Below are 18,161 nucleotides of genomic sequence, written 5' to 3' on the forward strand. Positions count from 1 at the left end.
GGGATCCCACCCCACCCCTCCCGCCTGCAGAGCCGGGGAGCAGAGCGCGGGGCAGGGAGCCTTTATTACAGGAAAGCTGCGCAGGGGACAGAGAGGGACACAAAGGGACCGGGGTTCTCCCCTCAGTCAGTTCTTCAGCTCCCCCAGGCGGAGCCTGGCAAAGTCCGTGGCCAGTTTCAGGGCTTCCTGCAGGCAGCCCACATTCTTGCCTGTTGCCTGTGCAGAGATGTCCTTTCCACCGCCTTTACCGTCCATCAAGCCAGACACTTCCTGCACCCACTGGCTGGCCTTCAGGCCCTTATTTGCAGTCTCCTGGGCAGGAAAAGAAACCCAGCAGTCAGCACTGAACAGCAATCGCCCTGCCCCATGCCTACCACCCCATGAAGTCCTGACTCTTCCCCTTCCCTGTTTGCAGAGCATAACCCCTCTTCCCTCACTTCAGCAGCCTGATAATAAGCCCAAGCACAAAGGCTGTGGCTCCTGCCAAACCCCAATCAGTTCTGGCTGTGTAACATTAGATAGTTCCTGCCTGGAGGCTGCAGCTCCTCCACGGAGGCTCAGGGAGTCTTGGCATTACCTGGGGTACTTGACACAGGCAGGTGATCCTGCCAGCTTCATTATCCACAGCAAAGAGCATAGCAGCAGTCTGGGGGGAATTAGTCTTGAAGAGCTTCAGAGATTCATTCAGGGCCTGGAAGAGAACAAAATCATTATATGACTGCCTCCCTGTGCTTGCACCCAGCCCAGCTCCAGCCCAGCTCCAGCCTCAACAGCACCCACAGAGACCTCAGGGATCAGGAATTGCATTAAATCAGCCAGCAGCACTCTGTAATGCTCGTCCTCCCAAACATCAGCCATTTTCACATTCCTGGCAGCATCAAAGCCTTGGCAGGGGACATAAACCCTGCCTGTGTATCCCAAGGCAGGAAGGAGAAAATGCTTTTATTTCCTCAACTTGAGGCATACAGCAATTGGCAAAATCAGCCCCAGAATTAACCTTTGCCTGAGTGTACTGGCTGGAGGGGAAAAAGCTCTTCCCAGCAGAAGCGAACAGCTGTTCCAAAGGGAGTCAAGAATACTCAAACACAGCATGAAGAGCCTGCAAGGGTTATCAGACACAGCAGGGCAGGGAAGAACCAGGGAGACTGCCACACATTCTATTATTCTCAAGGAGACCATCATCCCTCACTCACACAGACAGCACGATGCAGCACAGAGCCCCAGGAGTGGGTCCTCTGATGAGCAAAGCAGGGCTGCTCTGGGTGGATTGGGAACATGCAGCTCCCCAGGCTGCCAGCACTGCCATCCCATGGGATGCACCCTTCTGCCAGGGAAAAGGCTGCAACAGCACCCACTGGGAGCAGAAGCATAGGTATCATGGTGATGCTGGTGGCCACAGAGAGTGAGCAGGATCAGCTCCAAGACTCTCAGAGAGGAAATTTTAACAGGGCTTTAAGCCCAGAGTGGTCTAAGCCCCAGCACAACCAACTCCCACTGCCTGGCACTTACTGGGCTCAGCACTGTGACACAACACACACAACAGAGCATTCATTCCAACAGAAATCACTTTAAAAAAACCAAAAACTTGTGTGTGGAAGGGAAGGAGCAGATTCAGCCCTGGCCAGGGAAGAACTTTAACCCAGCTGAGCAGACAGTGCTGGGGGCAGCTCTCTGCCTGGCCGTGTCCACACTCAGCCCTGGACACCACTCCTGGAGCTGATCTGCAGGGGCCACAAGCATCACAACTTCCATGGCTCAGCAGAGCTGCTGCTCTCAGTCCCTTAAGTGTATTTCAGTGTCATGACTGCTGCAGGATGAGTCTTACCTGGGACACAATAGGATTTCTGCTGGGCTCCCTACCTACCACCATGTCTGGAAACTCAGCAAGTGGTCAAAACCCCACCACCCCAGCAAGCCCATGTGCCAGTCCAGGAGGTGGGACACAAGAGAATATCCCAGTGGTCCTTCCCCCTTCTCAGGGATGGCAGGTGGCAAGAGGGACAGCTCTGTAGCACTGAACCATGTCCTCAAGTGACGACAGACCACTCAGCTGCTCCTCTGGCAAAAGGAAGCTTGTTGAGGACAGATCAGACTTTCCCATACCTTTGCTGAGGCTCCATTTTCCATTTCCATGATGACCCATGGCTGGTTAGGGTGACTCTCAATAACTTGCTTGGTCTTCTCCAGTACCTGAGGACAACAGTGGTCAGCCACTAAACCATCCACACTGTGTATGGACACAAGAACCACGTGGGAAGAGCAGGGACAGAGGTCCCCAAGCTGCCCAAACACACCCAAAAGCCCAGCCTGGAGCAGCCTCACACTATGAAGCCAGGATGAATGTACTCTGACAGGCAGGTATGTGGCCTGCAAGACAGCATGTCGTGCATGATTCCTCCTCCAGAAAACTCCAGTGGGATCCAGGAGGAAGCCTGCACCCAGGGGCACTGTTAGAGCAGGAACAGGCTGCCATGCTTCAACCCAGGGGACAGGCACAGAGGTAATTCTGCTTCAGGAGGCAGCAGGATAAGTTGGAAGGCTGAACAGTTTGAGGGGCACTCCCACACATCAATTCTCTTCCATCCTGGACACTAACAGAGCTCCCAAAGGAGCCCCCCACAGGCCTCCCACTCTGTCCTTTATTCCAGCCCACAGCTCACTCTTTTCTGGATGTCGGCTTTGCTTGCTCGGTCCAGGTCATCCATGACCTTCTTCAGTGCTTTAACAGCCTCTCTCAGTTCATCTTTCTGCCACTGTGGGATAATAGCAGTGGCCAGAGTCTGCAAAACAGGAGCAGGTAGAGAAGGTTAAAGGTGCCAGCAATCATGGCAGGAAATGAAGCACCTCATTAACTCTGCCTCAGCTGGCAGAGCCCAGTAAGCTCCACTCCTCTCCCAGTGCCAGTGACCTGAGGAAACAGGTGCTGGCTGCAGCACCCATGGGACACAGGGCTGCTGGACAGGAACAGGAAGGTGAACTCAGGCCTCATTAATACCCAGTTCAGGCAATCAAGGTCCCTTTCACTCTGGGGAGGCAGAGTACTGCTACCATCCTCACCTCACCGAGATCTGTGATCTCCTTCTGCACGTCTTTGTTGGGAGCTGTCTGGACCTTCACCTTGGCCTCCAGGGCTGACAGCAGTTTCCTGAGGCTGTCGACTTTCCTGAGGGCCTAGGAGGATACAGTCTGAGTTAAATCAAGCTGGAAGACTGAGCAGGCTGGGCTTTTGGTCACCCCAGAGTATGAAGAGGTGAGGAATGCTGGAATGCCCCAGGATGGAGCTTAGTAACTCTTGGAAAGCCACAGGGCCAAAGCAGGCAGCCCCTGACCAGAACCAGGGTGTGATGCTGCCACATGGGCCTCAGGTCTCTTTGCCAGGACTGCCAAGATCCCCCCAAAAGAGAAATCCTCTCCCCCATGAAACCCCTTTCTCCTACTTTAGAGAGCACCAGCCCACATCCAAAGTCATTGCCTCCTGCAGCAGAGGACTGGATTCTCAGACTTCACCACTCTCCTGCTGGCCCTGCCAGCTGCTGAGAGCTCTATATCAGCAGCCACTCTGAAAAGCAACCTGAGCTAACCCTGGAGCCATCCCACACACCCACACAGGTTTTTCTGCCACAACACCTACAGCTGAGACTTCCCTCTCTCTTCCCTGCTCTGACTGTAGTACAGCCAGGGTCTCCAGAACAGTTTTTGGCAACAGCAGCACCCTTTTCCACGAGTCCCTCAGAGGATATTGTGCAAATTTGAACAAAATGAACTTTGTCACAGGGTTAATAGGTGGAATTTCACAGAGGACCTCTCCTGCCCACCCTTACCTTCCGAGCTTCAGCCCCGGTGACTGCAACTATCCTCCGAATGCCTTTAGCAATTGCTTCTTCTGAAACAATCACAAAGGAGCCAGCATGGCTGGAGTTCTGCAAGTGCCTTTGGAAAGAACCCAGACAGACCCACAAGAAAGAGTTAGAAGTCCACTTCTCAACCCAGCAAGAATCAACAAAGAAAAAAGACAACCATCCTGCCAGGGATATGCAGCAGTGTGGGGACACACAGAAAAAAGCTGAAAGCAAATGAGTGAGGAAAGGGTGGTAAGACCTGTGTTCCCAGCACTGCCAGAGACCCTGCAAGAGGGCAGGGGTAATACAGGCAGTTTCCTGCCTGCAAAGGTAACCTTAAAGACTGATTGACTCAGGACTGGGAATGCAAAGGCACATCACCACCACCACCTCCATCTCTGCCCTGGCTCTGCCCAGCGAATGCTCATGACACTCCCAGGAGCTCAAGCTCCACAGGAACTCCTTTCAGCCACCCTGCCACCTTCCCTGGCCTCTCCAGGTACTCACGTCCCTCCGCAGAACTCAATAGAGGTGATGGAGCCCCCAGGGCCAGAGGGGTCAGCCAGCAGCTCCTCCACAGGGATGCCAATGGAAACCACACGGACAGGATCAGGGTAGGTCTCGTCAAAAACTGCCCGAAGTCCTTGGATAGCTTTGGCTTCTGCGAGAGGGCAGTCCTTGGCATACACAGTCTGCAGAGGACAGCAAAGGGATGCAGGTAGGAGCCAGTCCTGTCAGCTGTGACTGAGGGCCCACATTCCCAGGAAATTTCTTCCTCTGAAAGATCCTAGAAGTGAGGTCTTGTGCCTTACCTGAGCTGGGGTTTTTTGAGCTACAATAATCACAAAGTTATTAAAATCTCATCTTCAAAACTCCCAATACCACCTGCTCAGACTCCCTGTGTGTTACTGCACATGCAAATGGTTCTGAGCACAGATTCCAGGATCCTTCAGGGTCAGCTCTGACACTTGGCACCAGACAGAGCAACTCCCCTGCCATTGGGAACACATCACTGGGTTGTCTGTAAACCCAGCCAGGCCTGCAAAACTACTCTGCCAAACTTCCTGGCTCTTGCAGCTGATGTGACACTACTGCAGGCATGGGAACACTTTAACCCTACAGAGAGCTTGAAACCAATGAACCGAACAATCCATATGGGGTTTTCCCACTCAAAACCCTCTAAAGTGATGGCAATGTGTGCACAGTACTGCACCAGCAGCTCAGAATCCTCCTGTGCATGCCAAACTCCCAGCATCCCAGGTCATCCAAAACAGGGACTCAAGGTATACAATGTGTCACCCGTACCCACCTTTGACTCCTCGATCATCTGGTTGGCAATCCCTTCAACTTTCTTGATTTCCTGGGTGGACAGGGCTCCCTTGGCCGTGAAGTCGAAGCGCAGCCGGTCCGGTGCCACCAGGGACCCCCTCTGGTCAGCCTCCCCCAGCACGGAGCGCAGGGCGAAGTTGAGGATGTGGGTGGCCGTGTGGTTGCTCATGACCGGCCTCCGCCTGGCCTGAGGGAGGAAGCCACTGTTAGATGGGGTCCCACACCCCAGAGCCACAACCACCTCCAGCAGCTGAAGGGGAGGTTAATGCCCTGCTCCAAAAGAATCCTCAGCTAGCTCAGGACACCAGAAACAACTGATCACATTTGCTGCCTTGGAGCTTCAGCTACAGGAATAGGTGTTACCCACCAAATCTGTGCATGCCTTTTTTTCCTGGCAGTTCCCTTGTTTGGCCTGTGTGGAAAGAGGCCAAGGACAGATCAGGAACAGATAACTAATCTCTGTTCCTCAGCATAGAAAAGCACTTCAAGATGGAAGCCTTCCCTCTTCCTCTAAAGGTGCTGCCTCTATAGGGAAGGGAAATGCATCAGGCTGACTGTGCTCAACCCAGCACTCACGCAGCAAGCTGAGCCCACAGGAGCAATGTTTGGAGTGGGGCAGACAGCCCAGGCTCTCTGCTGTTATCCCCACACAGTGGAGCACCACACATGTTCTCCCTGTAAGTCATGACCCAAAATGTGTTCCTGCCTGTGACCAGCAAACCCAGCAAGAGTGGCTCTGAGCTAGGTGGGCATTATCTGTCTCGTGGTAGGAGAAAGCCAGGTGTGAAGCAGGAAAGACTTGGAGTCAGCCAGACACTGCTTGATCATGTGATGCAGGGAGAGCAGGACCCAAACATCAGGCCCCCAGAGTGGCACCAATGAAAAGAAACAAGAAAAAATCCAGAAACAAAATCCAGAGAAAAGAGACAAGCCCTTGTTACACCATGTTTTAACTCACCTCATCAATAGTCAGGTGGACCTGATCTCCTACTTTCAAGCTCCCATACAGAGTTCCTATATGGAGCACGTAGCCTCCCCGGACCTGAACGTTCTTCACAGTGAATTCTGTTTTCTGTACAAAGAGGGAAATGCCCCATGTGAGCAGGGTGAGAGGCCAAGGGGAGACATCCAGCCAGAGGTCTGACCTGCAACTGGAAAGGTCCCAGCTGAGAGCCAGAGTAGTGTGTGTGCTGGAGAAAGCTGAGTGTCCCCAGGCACAAAGCAGAGAAGTGAATGAAGGTAGGGCACAGTTATGGGGCACAGAAAGAGCTCCCCACCTCAGCTCCCCATCTTGGCTTGAGAGCACTGTCCTTGGGCTTGGCAATCCCAGCACCACCACCAGAGGCACCCACATTCTGGTGATAGCAGCACAGAACTGAGGTCAAGGAGCAAGGGGAACAAAACTCCAGCACATCCACGCCATTGTGCACCCCCAGAAAGGAACCCTGTGCAATGCGTGACATCTGAGATGAATGGGAAATTGCTGGAGCTTGCTTGGCCCCTTCTCCCCTCTGCCCAGGCCCCGAGTCAGACTGAGTCTAGCAAAAGGCTCCCAGGCCCACTCACATCCTCCCTGCTGTCGTCATCCTTGACCATGTAGCCCTGGTCATAGATCTGCCCACCCTGCTCGGCGTAGAAGCAGGTCCGGTCCAGCACTATGCCACATTCCTGGCCAGTGGACACCTCCTCCACAAACTTCTTCTCTCTGCGGATGGCTTTCACTGTGGCCACGAGGCTCCCAAAATCTGCCACCAGGATGACAGGCAGTGTCAGTAAAACAGGAAAACCTTGTAGACACCACATGGGAGCAGAACGTTATAGCAACATCTCCCAGTTATTGCAGGAGCTTATGGCAGCTAACACATTTTCAGGGGATAAGGAGAGAGAAGTAAAGCAACAGTCAGTTGGAAATTTAATTTACTGCCCTCCAAGGCAGGGACTGTCACTGCCTTCCACACCTATGCAGCAAAAGTCAGCAGCACACATGGCTATGAGCCTGCAGCCTCCTGAATCTCCATCAAATCAAAAAACTAGCAGGAGAGCCAGAGCAAGCAAGCCAAGGACCCTCCAACAGGCCAAGCAGAAACTGCAGTCTCCTGCAGCAGCGGCAAAGGAGCAGCTGAAGAACACCAACATAGGAGTGTGGAGACATAAAGCTGAAGGAAAAGGAATTCCCTTAATTTGGCAACAGCAGTACAGTAGCCCCTGAACAGTCTGTCCCCTTTCTCTGCTCAATTAGTATCAAGCAGACTATTCACCTGCACAACCTCCCACTTCCAACTCCATGTCCCAGGAAAGGGGAGCCCAGAGGTACATGCAGGGAAGGTTTAGTAGCAGAACACGACTGTGAGAAGGTTTTTTCATACCATAGGTACCGCTCAGATCTGAAGCATAGTTGTATTTTGGTGAGTCATCTGTCACCTCCAGCCCTTGGGCTCTCAGCTCTTCAATGGCATAGATATCCAGCATGAGGAGATCTTCCCCTCCAGCACCCTTACCCTGGGATTTGAGCTGCCAATGAACAAGGTTTGAGAAATGACCTGCCAAATACCAAGGTTTAAGGAACACCAATGCATGCCAGCCTAGTTGCATATCTCACTCACATCCCTCAGCACTCCCCGATTTAGAGCTCTGCCCTGGGAAGCTGTGTGCCAGCACCTGGAGTGTGCCAATTTTTCTGGCTTCAGAGCACCCAGTTCCAGCATGCAGACCAAGTGGGCCTGAGCCCAGTAAGGACCAGGCAAGTACCCAGCTAGTCAATGCCACTCCTTGCTGCTGCAGCAAACATAATGGGAAATGCACCTAAGGTGCAGGCCTGCCTGGATACTGAGCCTTGGACAGGGAATAACTTCCCTAACCAGAACAGGACAGCAGAAGTGCTCCCAGCACTCTGCTATCTCTGTCTGAAGGCTGAGCTCAAGGTTCTAGGCTTTGCTAGTGAGCAGAACCAGCTCCAGCTGTACAGAAAAGACATGTCCCACAGCAACTGCAGTTGTCCTGGCTTTTCCCAAGGGGCAAACCAAGGGGCATATGGGATGTGAGCAGACTCAGTGAGAAAGGAGCAACTCATGACTGCAAACTGCAAGGAAGGGAATTCTTCCTGCCCACTCATAAACTAGCTTCCCCTGGAGCTGTTACCCACCTGAGCATTTTTCCGCTCTTCTTCAAAACCCTCCATGTCTACAACAAGGCCCTTCTCCTCTGCAATCAGCCCAGTGAGATCCGCAGGGAAACCATAGGTGTCATACAGCAGCCAGGCAGTGTCACCTGCAGAGTAAGGGCAAAGCAGTCACCTCTCATGTTCCATGAGACACTGCTCCCTTCCCTGCTTCCCCACTGGCTCTGAGCTATGGCAGGACAATGAACAGGTCTGGAGAACGTGAACATCCAAAAGGCTCCTCCCTGACAGCACAGAGATGTGTGTCTGGGCAGCTTAGACCCCTCAGCAAGTGAGCACAGGCCAGAGGAGAGATGGGTGGTTCAGCTCTAAGAGATGTTTTCTGACTCCAACTTTGTCTTCCTACCACCTTCCACCACCTCTAATTTTCCCACCCTTTCCCTTCCCCCATCTTCCCTAAGCCCTTACATAATCCCATATAACAAATGAGTTTTGCTGCATCTAGACAGAAGTCACAGCCTTACCAGGAATGACTTTACTGTCCCCAAGGCTCTGGATCTTCCTGTCCAGGATGCGACGGCCTCTGGTCAGTGTTTTCAGGAACTGATCCTCTTCTTCATTGATAATGTCCTTTACCATATCTGGGTCCTTCTTCAGCTCAGGAAAGGCATCTCCCTGCAGACCCAGGAGGAGGAGCCCTTCAACATGGAGATCTACACCTCAGCAGAGGAAGACTTAAGCAGACACAGTGGAATAGGAGAACTTACCAGTGACTGCACCACCACATCAACCAGAGTAGCAAAGAAACCCTTGGGGGCATTGAGCTTCTCATGGGAGTAGCGCACAGCCCGTCGGAGAATCCGCCTCAGCACATACCTAGGGAATAGCAGAGCCCCCCATGCAAATGTTACACCCCTCAGTTGTTCTCAGGGGCTCCACCAGCATCCACCTACCAGCACTCCCCTCCCAGGACCAAGAGCACAGGGTTTTCTCCTCTCGTTTTCCCTCATGGCAGCAGCAAGGCACAGGTGAGGTGCTAGGCCCCAGCTCCATGACCCACATTCACTGTGTGCTTAGGGAGTTCACTGGCACCTGTAGCACAGCCCCCACAGCCCAAAATTCCTTGCTTTTTCAACAGGAACACTGCACCAAGCTGGGCTTTGTGCCTTGCTGCCCACAGTCATCTCATCTGAGGGCTGGCACAGCAGCAACGGTGCTCACAAGAACGTTCATACTCGTGCATCATGGTCTTCTGGGTGACCCTTACTACAGCGACTCAAGCATCAAATATCCTGAGCAAACACTCTGCTACCCACTGCTTTAATGATGAATCTAAAGAGATCCCAGAGCCTTGAGGGAAACCATGCAGAACAGAATGGGAGTGGCGACAATGCAGCAGCTCCTTCTTACCCTCTGCCAGTGTTGTCAGGCCTGCCCCCGTCCGAGAGGGCCAGGGTGATGGTCCGTGCATGGTCAGCCAGCACACGGTAGGCCATGTCTATTCCATCAGCATCCTCGGCCCCGACCTGCCCCAGGTACGGCCTGGCACCTGTGCCCTTTGCAGAGGAGAAGGCAGTGGGCAGAGGGTACAGCTACTGGCAGTGGCACCATGCCAGAATTACAGGGAAGGGCCTCAAAAGCCAAGCCAACCCCACCACCCACAGCCACAGAGGAGAATATTCCTCTTGGAAAGAGGTGATGCAGTGAACCTAGAGAGGCACAGAGCTGAGGGCTCTGCATGGCGACATGGCCCACATATCAATGGCCAAAAGCTCTCCAAACCAGAGGGAAGAAAATCCAATTTATTCCATCATTAAGAGCCCAAGAGAGAGGAAGAGGGAGAGTACAGGGAAATCATTTGTTTTGCACATTGGCTCAAGGACTCCAACCTGGCATAACCTGCCCAGCCAAGAAACCTTTCAATTTCTGTCACACAGGAGATGGTCCCAGCTTTCCTCTTTTAGGATGTTTTTATCCATACCCTAGGGAAAGATACTGCTGTAACCATGCACTGCCTGCACACAGTGCTAACCTCCTGCCATGGGCACAGTCCCTCCAGCCAGGCTCCAAGAATACAGAAGGAAGGCAGACAAGGACACAGGGGCTGTGTCTAGCCAGTGGACTTAACACTGAAAACAGGCAGCTCTCCAATTCTAACTCCTTAGAGTTAGCTCTCCAATTACCTCACTCCTTAGAGGTAGCAGGAGCTTGGACTTGTCTCTCTGCATTTTATCCAGCATGATCTACAGTCAGGAAGGTCTGCCTCCTCCACGGAGGAAACAAAAGGCTTGGACCTGCACACAGAGCTCCCAGCATGGGTAACATGGTCCCCACCCAGGACAATGCAGCAACAGCACACGGGTTCTGCCAGTGACTGTTGTGGTTTATGGCAAAGCACTCCTGGCTAAGGGAATTTTCTACATTCTGGGTTAGCAGTACCACATGCTCTCTAGCATGTGGCAAAAAGATGGCACTTGGCCATGTTGGACTGCAAAGTATCTCCCACTGGTAGAGGACCAAGGAGTGTCCATCAGGACAGTTCACAGAAATTGGGAAAGCTGCACCACTCACTGTCCTGTTTTCCCCTGGAAACATGTCCCAGGGCAGCAATTACTGTGCCAGCCTGGGTTCCTACCCTCAGCAAAGTGCAAATGTGTGGGGCTCACAGCAGCTGGGAAAGCAGGGACCACCCTGTCCAACCAGTCCTATACATCTCCCCAAGAATTCAGGGAATGGATGCAGCTCGGTCAGGCTTCAGTTCATACCTTTTGGATGGCTTCAAAGTAAGGAAGGAAAAGGTCAGTGTCATAGTTGGACATCTTGTTCTGCAGCACAGAAACCAGCCTCTCCAGGCCCATCCCAGTATCAATACTTTTCTTAGGAAGGGGTTTCAGTGTCCCATCAGCTTCCCTGCCAAAGAAAGGTGCAATGTTATGGATGGAGGCTCTGCAGGGGGAACCCCATTTCTCTCCATCTCCGTAAGATTTAGTTCCATCAGATTTGTGACACAGGCCCATACACAAGCTCACACAAAGGACAACTTTGATAAAATACAGTTAACAAGACCCTCAACAATAACTTAGACCCAAAGCAGACAACAACTTATTCCCTACTGAACACCTGGCACATAAACAGAGAAAATATTCTCAGTTTGTCCCAAAAGCAGTGTGACCAACCTGTTCTGCACCAGTGGACAAGGGGACAGAGCATGACAAAGTGTTCAGCTGCTGGATAACTGGGAATGGAGAGTATGCCATGGGCACTTGAAAGAAAACACAGCCCAAGCAGCCTCCCAAACTGAGCTGGAGCAACCTGGCTCACCTGGAAGCAGGTCTGGCTCACCTATTGAACTGTATGAACACCAGGTTCCAGATCTCCAGGACGTTGGGGTCATCTTGATTGACCAAGTGTGAAGCATCTCTGTCCCCGATCCGGTCATAGTGGATCTCGCTGCAAGGGCCACAGGGGCCAGTGTCTCCCATTTCCCAGAAATTGTCCTTCATATTGCCCGGCAGAATCCTGCCCTCAGCCAGCCTGTAAGAGGAAATTTATTGAACAACAGAGACTAACTAAAAAGAATTCCCCAAACTAAAGGGTGTGCCAGAGAAACCACAGCTCACTAGTTCCCTAGATGTGCTGATGAATTCTTAGTGTCCTGAGACAGGTCAATACAAGAGCCTAATGTTCAGGGGATTGTTCAGAGCCCCCTGCTGAGGGGATCAAGTGAACACTGACACCTGGCAGTCATTCCAGGTGGAGACAGAGATTTACACAACACCTCAGTAAAGTCATCAGCAAGAAGACACTGATGGGATGAAGAACCTCTCCTATGAGAAAAGGCTGGGAGAATGTGGATTGTTCAGTATGGAGAAGAGAAGGCTCTGGAATTACCTTGTTGTGGCCTTTCAGTACCCAAAGAGGACTACAAGAAATCTGGAGAGGAACTGTTTAGAAGGGCATGGAGTGATAGGAAAAGGGCTTTAAACTAAAGAGGGCAGATGCACACTATATATTATGAATAAATTTTCCCCTGTAAGCATAGTGAGGCAGTGGAACAGGCTGCCCAGAGAAGCTGTGTCTGCCCCATCCCAGGAAGTATTCAAGGCCAAGTTGGACAGGGCTTGGAACAAGATGAGCTGTAAGGTCCCTTCCAACCCAAACCATTCTACAGTTCTATGATTCCATGATCTTCTCAAATGCTGTCAGTGGCAGTGCACTGGGCAGGACATTCCATCTCACCAAGAAGGACTCTTAAGCTGACACGAGAGATTTTGAAACCAGGGCTCTCAGTATCTTCTATCTAATATGAATACTTCCCTTTGGTTTGGAAGCTCCACCACTCTGCAAAAGTTATTTGTGACACTTCAATTTTGTTGAAGTCTCCTTTTATATGTGTCCTGCCACATAACACAGGCCATCATTGAGTCATAGAAACATTTAGGTTGGAAAAGACCTTTCATATCATCAAGTCCAACTGTTACTCCAATACTGCCAAACTCACCACTAAACCATGCCCCAAAGTCCCACAGCTACACAGCTTTAAAATCCCTTCAGAAACGTTGACTCCACCATTGCTCTGAGCAGCCTGTTCTCTTCTGCTTCTGTAAATATTTTTTTTCTAATATCCAAGCCAAATAAATTACTATTGCTCATCAAAACATGCACCTCTCAGTGAAAGGCCTTACCCCAAATCCAACCAGATCTGCTTGCACTCCAGGTCTGGTTGCAGTCCTGCAGCCTCATTTCCACCAAAGTAAGTGACATAGAGTCTTTCAGCAGGGATGCCAAACTCCTTGGTGAGAAGTTCCAGTGCCAGTTTACAAGCAAGTTCCTGCAGAAGGAAACATGAGGTCAGCAAGTGAATGCAAAGACAACTTCTCTTCAACATCTGAAGTACTGGCTACTGTAGGTATGAGCAGCTGAAAACTTTCTGACTTTTGACATAAGAAAGAGAAAAATTAATACGTGCAGTGAAGAGGGCACAAGAAACATCTCACATGACTGTCTTGGTGCAGCCAAGTTAACGCCTAGCATGTTCACTGCCTCCAAAAATCGTTTTAATTCCGACTTTGAATACTACACTAGCAAGAAGCTTGAGAAAGGAAGTCATTATTGTATGATCACTCCTGTTTGAAGGTCAGTCACAGCTGCATAGCACATGGTAGTCCCCACATCTCCAGGACAGCCACTAAAATCTCCACCTGAAGACTCCAAACTAGCAGAGTTTATTTAATCAGTTTTGTAAACCTAAAGTAATTAATCTCAAATCATTCTGCAGGGTTGGGGCAGCTTCCAAGCTCATTTATTCCAAAGGAGCCACATGCACCTCTGTGCCAACATATTCTCCTTCCTCTTGGCAACTGCTCTGCTGAGCTTACAGAGACAGATAAATCTGCGCAAGAGATTTGGAGCTGCACCCAGATTGTTTTACCTTGAAATAATCCCCAAAGGACCAGGACCCCAACATCTCAAAGAAGGTGTGGTGGTACACATCTTTGCCCACGTCATCCAGGTCGTTGTGCTTGCCCCCTGCTCGGATGCACTTCTGAGTATTGGTGGCTCTGCTCAGTTTAGCGAGCGGGTGTGAGGGGTCGATGGTATTGAGGAAGATGGGTTTGAACTGTGAGGAAAGAAAAAGGACAAGTGAACTGCTAGAAAAGCTGAGAAACTGGGAAAAGCAATCAGAACCTGTTTTCAAATGTTGCAAGCAACAGCGAGGCAGTAAGTGTCATGATATCACTAGTCTGAACATACTCAAAGCACCTTTCAGAAACAAACCTGCTGCTCCTGCCCATGAGAAGGCTGCCTAGAACTCAGCACTCGCACACACACACAGCTGTTCCTAGAGCCCACCAAACCCCAGGCCTTCCAAAGGGACTGAAAGTTGCCAAATTCCCAGCTGCCAAAAAAGAAAAAACTGGGTGCTGATCTGCAGCAGAGCCCTTGCAGCACCCCAGTCTCAACCATTCTTCAAAGACACCATTAGTCATTTGTGCCAGGACTGGTGTGGTACCAAGGCTCAAGGAAACGAGACTGGCAGAGCTCTCACCATAGGAACCTGTTCCAGTGCTCTTGCCAATTTTGTGAGAGCACAGAGGATTCCAGAGGACACACCACCCATCCCTCTGTGACCAGAAGGAAGGTGGAGTAAGCAATAATTTTACCAACAGCTCTGCAAACAGATTCACAGGTTCCAACATGATATGTTTGTAGGATTGCAGTGCCAGGATGGGAATCCTACCTGATTCATACCAGCATTGGCAAAAAGCAATGTGGGGTCATCCAGGGGGATTGTGGAAGATGAGTGCACATAGGTGTGCTTGTTTTCCCTGAAGAAGTCAATGAACCGTTGCCGGATCTGGCTGGCAGTGAGCGGGGTCTCCATCTGGAAGCTGGAAGTTGCCACTCTCCAAAGCAAGTGGCAAGAAAGTGGCAAAACCTTGATGCAGTCTGAACAAATGAAAACAAACAACACTCTGATGTGCTGTCAGCTCAAGGTGAACATCAGATCATTGTCTCCAACTCCTGAAAGGGTCTGCCCACATTGTTAAGTACTCACTGACACTTCTGTTCAACCATCAACCTGCCCCACATTGTGGTGGCCCAAACTGAAATTTCCTCTCCACCAAACTCCCTAATTTCTGGGGCTCTACCTCAAGTTACCTGTTCTTTGAAAACACATAGTTATAAAATATCAAATTCTCATGGATACTAAACTTAGTAGGTTGTGTTTGCCTTACTGGGGACAGAGGGACTGCCAAGTCACCAAAGCATTCAAGGTGATTAAATGCAGAGTGAGGAGACATCATTGCAGCCTTCCACTATTTCAAGGGGCTTATAAAAATGATGGACAACAACTTTTTACATGGGCAGATAATGATATGACAAGGGGGAACAGATTTAAACCAGAAAAGGAGAGATTTAGATTAGATATCAGGAAGAAATTATTCCCTGTGTGGGTGGTGAAGACCTGGCACAGGTTGCCAAGAGATGTGGCTTCCCCATCCTTGGAAGTGTTCAGGGCCAGGTTGGATGGGGCTTGGAGCAGCATTGTGTAGTGGAAGGTGTCCCTGCCTATGGCAGGGGTGTTAGAATCAGGTGGGCTTTAAGGTACCTTCCAATCCTTCAAACCTTTCTGTTTGAAAATGACCCCTGAATATAACCTGTCCACCCTCTCTGCTGAAAGCGGAGCCAGCTGCAGGGATGCCCGGAAGCCTTCCTTGAAGGGACCCACATCCCCACACGCACACCGGAGGCAAGTGACAGCCTGGAGGGCAGCACCGCCGGTGTCCTACACAGGGCTGTCCCTGACAGCTCAGCGCAATGCGGATCCAGGGAGGGCGGCGAGATCGCAGCAGCCTGCTGCGGCAAGGAGAGACGGGAATTCCCCATAGGAGCAAGGCCTGGGAGTATTCACAGCACAGAATCAATTAGGTTGGAGGAGTCCTCTGAGGTCATCGAGTCCAACCTCGATGCTGCAGGAGGGAAGGACCCGCGGTGGGGAGAAGCAAGCATAGCAGCGGCCCCAGGACCTAGCACGGCCTCTGCCCAGACACAGCCGCTCTCCGGTGCCCGAGGAGGGGTGAGGGCACAGCGGCGTCCGGCAGCGCCGCCGGCCGCCCGGCGTCCCCCCGCGTGCCCGCATGGGGCGCGACCAGCGCACAGCCACCCTCCCGCCCTGGCTTCTCCGTGCCCCGCTCCCCTGTGCCCGCGGGGCCCGGCGGGCCATGGAAGCCAAACCCAGCAGCCGGAGCTCCCCAGGCCCCCGGGGCCGTACCTGCGCGACCACCGCCGCCCCTCGCTCCGCCGCTCCGGGCCGCGCCGCAGCGCCCGCTCCGCCCCGCCCCTCTGCCGGACGCCACCTCCCATTGGTTGCGGGGGCTGTCAATCTTCTCCCAGCCCCACCCGTCCGCGCGGCGCCCCGCCCCCGGCTGATGCAATGGCGGGACACGGCGGCCACGTGACGCGGCGGGCTGAAGCCGCAGTGGGCGCCGCCATTTTAGGGGTGCCGGCGCTGCGCGCGCAGGGACGCTGCCCCAGAAACCCGAGTGAGACGCGGTTTGTTTCAGAGCTCCCCCAGCCTGGCTGCTCGGTGGTATTCCACAAATCCCGCACACCCCCCCGGACTTTCCATGCTGTTATTTATACACAGAAATTCAGGGTTAGTAACTTTTCAAGCACAGCCCTTCTGTTAGGATTGACCAGTACCTTCCATACAAATCATGTAACCCCAGCTAACTTCCACTCATGCTCAGGGCAAGGGTCTTCACGTGCGGAGGGTCTTTTTGATCTGGAGGTGTGGTTTTTAGCGTTACAATGAAGATAGTTTAGCTCTAAGATACACAGACCTGGAGTATTTTGCCAAGTTAGCAATCCCTAAATCTTGTTAGTTCCGGAACGTCCTTGAGTGAGGGATGCTGGCTGCTGCCTCTTCCAGCGATTAGGTCTCCTTTCCTGCTGATTAGGCTTGAAAACGCACAAAGGTCTTACATCAAAGAACAGCCTGAGTTAAGATAATACCGACTGACACATTCCACATTTTGCAATAATGATGCTGCCTGCTCCCGTGGAGGGAGCAGGGAGCTGTGGGGCTCAGCCGGGAAGGGGCTGTGGCAGAGCAGGAGCTGGCTGCGGCGTGCTGAGCCGGGGTGCTGGAGGGGTGAACAAAGCCCTGCTGGGGGATGTAATGGCCACAGGGTCTTTGCAGGGGTCTGCGGGGTCAAGGTCAAGGCTGTGAGATGCAGGAGAGGTCGCCGCATGGCTCTGGTCATGCAGCTCATGGGAAGGGCCTTGTGGACCCAGGCCAAGGGGCACAGCATGTATGCAGGGGAGGTGCCACGCTGACAAAAAAAAAAATCACTCTGAGAACAATCAAGCATTGAAAGGGGGTTTGGGAAATCTGCGGGGTCCCTGGAGGGTTTTGAGGTCAGGTTCAAGCCCTGGGCAACCCACTCTGAAGTCACTGCTGATCCTGCTCCTCCTGATGGGCCTTAGGGTGGAGTCCTCTCAGTTCCTCTCTAACCTGGATGGTTCCCAGGTGTCCCTATAGCATTGTAAGCTGGTCTCATCTCCTGCTCCTGCTCCTCCTGATGGGCCTTAGAGTGGAGTCCTCTTAGTTCCTCTCTAACCTGGATGGTTCCCAGGTGCCCCTATGGCATTGTAAGCTGGTCTCATCTCTTCCCTGGTGCATACTTTCTGGCCCTGGGCTGTGATTCTGGAGCCATGAGTGTGCCCTTGCTGCTGTCCTTGGCTGCCATCGGTCAGCCCTTTCCAAAGGTCACTCCCCTGCTTGGCACTGGCCCGTAGCCCTTCCTGGTGGTGCAGCCCTCTTTGCTTGTTTCTGTTGTTTCCTTCCCGAGGAGCCTGGAAGGAAAAGAGGAAACTCCAGTCTAATTTGTTCCTAATGGGAGCTCTCCTCTGGATGCAGCTGGCAGACAAGGCAAGTCTGTGCAGTGCAATTGTTTGTGCAGGTGATTACACCTGCAAGAACTTCTGCTACAGCAGGTCCAACTCCAACACCATCCAAATCCACACCCAGCATGCTTACCTCTCATGGGGACCGTGGTCTGTCCACCACCATGGAAGGAAACATCACTGCTTCTTCCCCTTCATGATCTGTGTCACCTGAAAGATCATCTTCCAAACGTGGGGGCCCTTCACCATCTCCCGAGTGTTTCTTTGGTGATTGTCACACGTGGAACCACTCAGCTACTTGGGGGATAGAGATTTCTGCCCCCCCCCGCCACACTGAGCAATAGCCATGTGCCATGAGGCACATCCAGATGGGATGGACCCACTCCCACTACTTTCCTCTTCTTTTTTCCTCCCCCACCTCATATTCATGTTACCCAAATTCTTTTGTTTTAGCTGGGGCT

At 52.1% G+C, this 18,161-nt stretch overlaps 1 protein-coding gene across 1 annotated transcript; it reads right to left on the bottom strand.

Moving 5' to 3' along the window:
- Nucleotides 1-46: 46 nt before the first annotated feature.
- On the bottom strand, nucleotides 47-16,114 carry AARS1 (alanyl-tRNA synthetase 1). The gene is made up of 21 exons (XM_068202949.1): nucleotides 16,064-16,114; nucleotides 14,528-14,736; nucleotides 13,718-13,906; nucleotides 12,972-13,117; nucleotides 11,629-11,820; nucleotides 11,052-11,196; nucleotides 9,697-9,842; nucleotides 9,054-9,162; nucleotides 8,811-8,961; nucleotides 8,311-8,435; nucleotides 7,535-7,679; nucleotides 6,735-6,913; nucleotides 6,127-6,240; nucleotides 5,149-5,355; nucleotides 4,347-4,531; nucleotides 3,822-3,930; nucleotides 3,058-3,171; nucleotides 2,661-2,780; nucleotides 2,104-2,190; nucleotides 578-691; nucleotides 47-312 (listed from the first exon to the last, which is right to left on the bottom strand). Exons 2-21 carry the CDS (start codon nucleotides 14,669-14,671, stop codon nucleotides 127-129), a joined length of 2,907 nt encoding a protein of 968 aa, XP_068059050.1. The 5' UTR covers nucleotides 14,672-14,736; nucleotides 16,064-16,114; the 3' UTR covers nucleotides 47-126.
- Nucleotides 16,115-18,161: the final 2,047 nt, after the last annotated feature.

Source organism: Anomalospiza imberbis, chromosome 12 (assembly GCF_031753505.1).
Source record: "Anomalospiza imberbis isolate Cuckoo-Finch-1a 21T00152 chromosome 12, ASM3175350v1, whole genome shotgun sequence".
Classification (NCBI taxonomy): Eukaryota; Metazoa; Chordata; class Aves; order Passeriformes; family Viduidae; genus Anomalospiza; species Anomalospiza imberbis.